The sequence below is a fragment of the Trichoplusia ni genome, chromosome 20 (assembly GCF_003590095.1).
Source record: "Trichoplusia ni isolate ovarian cell line Hi5 chromosome 20, tn1, whole genome shotgun sequence".
NCBI classification, from domain to species: Eukaryota; Metazoa; Arthropoda; class Insecta; order Lepidoptera; family Noctuidae; genus Trichoplusia; species Trichoplusia ni.
The window spans coordinates 709,879-717,054 of record NC_039497.1 but is presented as its reverse complement, the minus strand read 5'-3'; the positions used below and the strand labels follow the sequence as shown (position 1 = coordinate 717,054).

General features: G+C 38.3%; 1 protein-coding gene across 1 annotated transcript; it reads left to right on the top strand.

Annotated features, from left to right (window-relative positions):
• The first annotated feature begins 417 nt into the window (after positions 1 to 417).
• Positions 418 to 6,737, top strand: LOC113503884 (indole-3-acetaldehyde oxidase-like). The gene is made up of 15 exons (XM_026886019.1): positions 418 to 544; positions 945 to 1,105; positions 1,235 to 1,599; positions 1,738 to 1,961; positions 2,087 to 2,189; positions 2,363 to 2,487; positions 2,572 to 2,865; positions 2,936 to 3,226; positions 3,303 to 3,793; positions 3,875 to 4,058; positions 4,145 to 4,340; positions 4,415 to 5,178; positions 5,381 to 5,573; positions 5,962 to 6,075; positions 6,630 to 6,737. Exons 1-15 carry the CDS (start codon positions 461 to 463, stop codon positions 6,698 to 6,700), a joined length of 3,660 nt encoding a protein of 1,219 aa, XP_026741820.1. The 5' UTR covers positions 418 to 460; the 3' UTR covers positions 6,701 to 6,737.
• Positions 6,738 to 7,176: the final 439 nt, after the last annotated feature.

The following is a 7,176-nucleotide window of genomic DNA, read 5'->3' as shown; positions in this document are numbered from 1 at the left end:
GGCAAAGCCTCATGTCTTTGAATCTGGTTTTATTCCTGTCCCTCTGGGTTCAGCCAATCAACGCACTTGGCTATTTAGCAACTTTATTACTGTTCTTAATATTGGATTTGTGTAATGCTTTAATCACCATCATCAATGTAGATATTTAATAAATCACTGAAGCTTTACGTTTAAAACAAAAACCTTTTCCCTAAATGCGGAGCCATCTGTCTCTATCATCTATCAAATTTTCACAGTAAATTTACGATTTCAATAAATTGAAAACCGCCAAATGGACTTGTGTAGTGTTTCATATTACGTTGAATATTGACTGAACGTATAGGTTATGAATCCTTCTAAGCGTTTCAGACTGTCTAAAACTTTAAAGCTATGTTCGTTTGCAGTGGGTCACGAGGTGGACTCGGACACTTCCCTGAACGACTACATTCGGAACCACCTGAACCTGCGTGGCACCAAGTACATGTGCAAGGAGGGTGGCTGCGGAGCTTGTATCGTGGCCGTCACCGTCTGCGACCCCCATCGCAGAACCTTCTCTGTCAATTCTGTAAGTGGCAATATTTCTATAAATTGGAGAAAATACAAAATGATTTAGAGCTACTGCACGGATAGCCGAGTGGTTGAGGTCAAACCAACTGAGCTCGACGTGTCGCGGGCTCCACAAATGTTTCTGCTGAGTCTAGATGTATGATATGAATGTTTTTGAAATCCCCCGGAATACAAGGATGAAGTTCTTCAATGCCCGTGTCACGATGTTAGTTACCGTACTCCTTCGAAACGGTTCGACCGATTTTTATGAAATTTTGTATACATATTGGGTAGGTCTGACAATAGAACAACATCTATTTTTCATACCCCTAAGTGATAAGGGTTGCTCACACCAAGCGACGAAATTGCTGGGTCAGCTAGTATACATATAAAAAAAACAAATAATTATATGTTTCCAGTGCCTAGTATCAGTGACGTCATGCCAAGACTGGGAGATAACTACGATAGAAGGCATCGGCGACCGAGCGCGCGGCTACCACCCCGTGCAGAAGACGCTGGCCGAGTACAACGGCACCCAGTGCGGGTACTGCAGCCCCGGCTTTGTCATGAGCATGTACAGGTAGTCTAACATACTTTTTGGTATATTTATTATTAATTCAGGTATGGTAAACCAATTTCTAATGCAATAAAAAATAACGTATATTTTGCCCGAAAGCTATTAAGCTACTTTTCTCGTTTGTCTTAACAGTCTTCTAGAAGCACATAAGTACGATCTGACACAATACGAAATAGAAAATTCTTTTGGAAGCAACACGTGCAGGTGCACTGGAAGCAGACCGATTTTGGATGCGTTCAAAAGCTTTGCCAAAGATGCACCAAAACCACCTCCTAAACTTGAAGATATTGAAGACCTGTATATATGCAAGAAAGAAGACTGCCAAAATTGTGAAGAGAAATGGTGTATGGTCAATAATGATCCCCCACATGTTAAGGTGATACATTTGAAAGATGGACACGTGTGGTACAGGGTCAATGAAATTAGTGAAATATTTGATGTTTTGGATAAAGAAGGTTATGAATCTTACATGTTGGTTAATGGCAATACCGGAAGAGGTGAGCGTTCCTTACATTACTAGAAAATTATTTAATGCAGTTTGTTTTTTTAAATTAAAATGGGAATTGTATGGACGGTATAAGGCTTAACCCCATTATTAAATTAAATACTATATTGTGATGATTGGTTTATTGCAGGTGCCGTGCCAATTTTAGTCTTCCCAAGAGTTCTGATCGATATTAAGCCAATCAAAGATCTCAAAGGACATTACTTAGACCAAAACTTGGTAGTCGGTGCTGGCACAACGCTGACTGACCTCATGCAACTATTTAAAGAAGTGTCGACACAACGCGAAGAATTTCATTATCTGATGAAACTTTATGAACATTTAGACTTGGTTGCTCATATACCTGTGAGAAATGTAAGTGTTCATCAGGTCATTGAAAAATTTAACATTTTTAAATAACCAAGAGTTTCTTTACCTTTCTCGTTTTATAATCAAGTATAATACGAAATGCTTACAAATTCACTGAATATGTTTTTCAGATTGGAACAATTGCTGGAAATTTGATGACGAAACATCGTCATCCAAAGTTCTCATCGGACATTTTCCTTTTGCTTGAAACTATTAGAGCCACGTTGATAATAGGTTTGATTTCCTTATTTATTTGAGTATTAGCTAAAATATTTGGCTTTTATTTAAAATACAGATGGATGCAGATGAATTATTTTACCTAATCACCTTATAATATTTCACGTTTTTAATTGCATACGTAATGAAATATTTGGCACGTTTACTCTAAAGAAAGTCTATTGTTTTAGTTCACAAAGGCACATCAATTGAGGTGACACCGGAACAATTTCTCTCACTGGATATGACTGGCCGAGTGATTGTTCATGTGAAGATACCACCACTGTCACCGCGTTACCAGTTTGTGTCTTTTAAGGTAAATATGCTAATACTACTGAAAGGAATAACTCAAAAACTATGAAATACTAACTGAATATCGGATGCTATTTGTTGTTTTCAGATCATGTCTCGTGCTCAAAATGCGCACGCGCAAGTCAACGCTGCGTTTTTGTACGAGTTCGATGACCACAACAAAGACATCGTTCTGTCAGCTAGAATAGTGATGGGTGGCCTTTCAGGGAAATTTGTTCACGCCAGAGAAACTGAAGAGTTTCTTTGTAAGAAGAAAATATTCACTAATCAGGTGCTGCAACAAGCTCTCAAGGTCTTAGAAGGTGAATTGATAGTTGAAGACATAGCGGGTGAGATGAAGCCTGAATATAGGAAAAAATGTGCTCTTGGCTTATTTTATAAGGTAACTGTATAATGTTACTTATTTTTCAGCAATGTGTAAAGCACACTATCCTAATTTCTTAAAATTGTAGGGCTTGCTGGTACTGATTCCGCAGCAGAAGCTGAAACCTTGGTATCGTTCTGGCGCCAGAGACTTAAGAAAAACAAGACCGCTGTCAAAAGGATCTCAAATGTATGATACCAATCCGATTACGTGGCCTGTTAATGAACCCATGCCGAAAGTTGAAGCACTAATACAATGTGCCGGCGAAGCGTTTTATTCAAATGATTTGGCCACTCAACCTAAAGAAGTGTTCTGCGCTTTTGTGACGTCAGATATCTGTACTGGAGAAATTGAAAGCATCGATCCTGCCCCGGCTTTGGTATGTAGTCTAAAGAGTTGAATTTAGTACCACTAATTAGTAGTATTTTAATAATTTAACAACTAAATTGTTTCAGAAAATACCGGGAGTTCTGGCATTTTTCTCAGCTAAAGATATCCCTGGCAATAATTCTTTTCTGTCTCAACGAGTTCCATCTCAATTGGTACCAGAAGAAGTATTTGCTGAGAAAACTGTTAAGTACTACGACCAGCCTATTGGACTGATCGTTGCCGAAACTGAGAAACTGGCAAACAGGGCAGCATTACTTGTAAAGGTTAATTACAGAGTAGATAAAAAGAAACCCATTTTAACTATCAATGACGCTAGAGAGAAAGAACCGAGTCGTGTTAGCCTCTTTCTCGTGTTTCCTGCAAGAGACCGAGGACTTAATGTCCAAAAAGTTCTGAAAGGATCTGATGACATCTACGCCCAATACCATTACACCATGGAAACGCAAACAGCTATCACGAGGCCAAATGACGAAGGTCTCGAAGTAATTTCAAGCACTCAGTGGATAGATTCTACGCATGTAGGAATTTCAGAAGCATTGAAAGTTGAGCAAAACAGGTATGATAGATTTAGTTTATGCTACAGAATTACACAAGAAATGTGTTACTGTAAGGAGCTATCACGTTTTTTTTTCCACAGAATTAGTTTAATTGCGCCTCGTTGTGGTGGAGGTTATGGAGCTAAGATTAGCCGCGGGAACCACGTAGCGGTCGCTTGTGCGTTAGTCTCTCATCTGATGAACCGACCCTGCCGGTTTGTAATGAGCATTCAAGCTAACTTAAGAGTAGTTGGAAGACGACTACCCTGTACACGAGACTTTGAAGTAAGTAATAAAGAATATGTATCGTAAACTCACCTAACATTTCACACAACTGAAAATAGTGTCTGTTAACATCTTTTATCTCATAGCTGGGTGTAAGCGATTCCGGTGAAATCCAATACATGGAGTACCATCTGTACGAAGACAACGGTTACGTCGTCAGTGAACCTATATCTTCTCTAGTACTAAGCGGTATCAAGAACTGCTACGACAATAGGCGTTGGCAGTACAAAATATTTAATGTAACAACTGATACACCTTCTAATACTTATAAAAGAGCGCCAGGTAAATATAAAACTCCGCTAACTTTATTCTGCTCGTTCATGTATTTACATATGAAAATTGTTGGACGTTTACAGGAACACTGGAGGCGGTATCGATGACAGAGCAAATAATGGAACGGATATCATATGAGGTAGAGCGTGATCCTATTCAAGTTAGAATGAGTAACATCCAGCCGGCGTACACTGATGTCATAGAGATGATACAAACACTGCGCCGAGACGGGGAATATGAGAAACGTAAAGAAGAAGTCCAACAATTCAATAAACTTAATAGATGGAAGAAACGTGGACTCAGAGTAGCTTTCATGAGCTGGCCTGTACCACTTCTCGTTGACTACCACGTGCTACTCACTGTGTACCACGGTGACGGAAGTGTCGTCGTTCATCACGCTGGCGTGGAAATTGGCCAAGGCATCAATACGAAAGTCATACAAGCCGTTGCTTACACCTTAAACATTCCCATTGAGAAGGTGAGGTGTTCAGTCCCCACTGCTTCGACCACTCCTAATAGTTTTACTGTTGGCAGCAGTAGGACGACTCAGTCAGTTTGTTTTGGAGCTATTAAGTGCTGTCAAATTATATTGGACCGTATTTCTGCTATAAGGGACACTCTGACTGATCCTACATGGGAGTTATTAGTGGAAACTGCTTTCAATAGAGGCATAAACCTACAGAGTAGTTACCGAGTTACTGCTAATGATCAGGCGCCGTACAGGTGTGGTGGTGTAGCACTAGCTGAGGTAGAACTTGATATACTGACGGGAGAACATGACATCACAAGGGTAGATATTGTAGAAGACGTTGGTACGAGTACTAATCCTGAGCTGGATATTGGTCAGGTAAAGTTTTTGTTTTTTTAATCCTTTTTTTATCTCAGATGTTGCTAATATCAGAGTTGAACTTTCTGTTTTTTTTTTAAATCAATTTCCCTTTATTAAATGCGTAAACTACTGTGCCTATTAATCATTATTGATTTCTTTATCATCATCTCTAGATAATTCTTCTTACTGCACTAGTAAAATGTTTCTTTATTGTATAAAGGTTGAGGGTGCATTCGTTATGGGCGTTGGTTACTGGACTCACGAGGAACTAATTTATGACGAGAAAACTGGTGAGCTGTTGACAGACCGCACTTGGTACTACAAGGTGCCTCTCACTAAAGATATACCGATTGACTTTAGGATACAACTCAGAAAGAACTCTTACAACCCCGTGGGAACATTGGGTGCTAGAGGTAAATATTGCCGTAAAAATTATATGTGTTCCTAATTGGAATGAATTGAAAGGTTGCAATGAAATAAAGAGTGTCTTTATATGATTAAAGAAGAAGACGATATCCATGACAATTTTATGACGTACTAAAAATGGTGTTTCTTAATTCGTACTAAACATTGTTTCACGTATAAAGATCACTGTATTTTTTATTTAAACTAAGCAACTGCTTAAGGATTCTGGTAAATCTAGTTGGACCTATCTACAGCACTGGACATCAGAGGTCTCAATAGATCTTTTTTTCTCTTACGCAACAATATTTTTGTCAAGTGTTGAATACTTCAACATTTTGAGTGGATTGTCTTCATTCATTTAACATTTTTTTCAAGTGTTGAATTAATTCTTTTTAGCGGTTGCCGAGCCTCCAACATGTCTATCTATAAGCGTGGCCTTCGCACTAAGAGAGGCAATCGCATCATCACGGGAAAACTCCGGGTACCCTAGAAACAAATGGTTTAAAGTCGGTGCGTATCACGTCCTGTTACCATATGCATACATTATTATTACGATTGTATTACTTAGCGACTATTTTTAGCTATCTGTCGAGCATAGGTAATCCCCCGTTAGTTAGGAATTTGATGTCATTGGCAGAATGGATAATGGTATGATTCTACCGGTATTTGATACTAAATTTAAATGGTGATATATTATATATTACAAGCAAAATCAGACGAGTTTGCAAGATCACAGATTACTTTCAGCAGATCACTCATTTTACATCGCTTTGTGTATGAAATAGGGATTTTGAATGGAACCAAATTTAGCAGGCACCAAATGCGCGAGGTACGACTAAAAAAAAGCGCTGGTTTATTTTTCCATCCACAGCATCGCAAAATGCACATCACTTGTCCCTTTAAAGTTATCCAAGATGAAAGTCACAAAAATGCTATGAGGCCAAAGGGCCATTTAAAATTGATTTGTTAATTTTCATTTTGTAACAGTGAAGACGTTCAAGCATTTTTCCGACGTACGTTGTGTTGAATGATATAAGTATCTTATACAGCATGTTGTCTTTCAGATGGCCCATTCACACTGCAAGCCAACGTTTTGTCAGCGGATGCGAAATTATCCGAGTTTCTGTTTAATTAGGATACCTTGAATTGTTATTTTACTTTTTATATTTGTCTTTCTCTGTTGTTTTATTATAAGTTTTATCTTTCTTTCGTTCTTGCTACTTAAGGTAAATAAATAATCAATGTAAAATAAACAAAAAACTATGTGCCCAAGGCTGGCGGTGAGCATTGCCGCGATAAATGCTAAATGCAAGCCAGAATTTGGTTAAGATAAACATATCATAACTTTCATATGTAGGTATATATCCATAGTACTATATCTCAAAATATTACAATTTTGCTAAGCAGATTCACGGTTTCAAATTCTTTTGAAGTATTTTTACCTTCTAAATGATAGCTTGTAACATAATTTTAGGACCCATTAATTTGTAGTTATATGATGCCTGATATCTGACTAACTGCAACTGGCTGACTCAGTTGTTATAAAATCTATTTTATTTTCTGAAGCTAGCCTTTCTATTCAGTCTCCCGTTTGCAGTGGAGGGAAGTAGA

Bases quoted from the DNA above. Each gene is read 5' to 3' on its own strand.
- LOC113503884 (XM_026886019.1), top strand. From the start codon at position 461: ATGTGCAAGGAGGGTGGCTGCGGAGCTTGTATCGTGGCCGTCACCGTC. The intron at 2,488-2,571 runs GTAAATATGCTA...TGTTGTTTTCAG, and splicing joins ACCAGTTTGTGTCTTTTAAG to ATCATGTCTCGTGCTCAAAA. The intron at 5,574-5,961 runs GTAAATATTGCC...AATTCTTTTTAG, and splicing joins GGGAACATTGGGTGCTAGAG to CGGTTGCCGAGCCTCCAACA.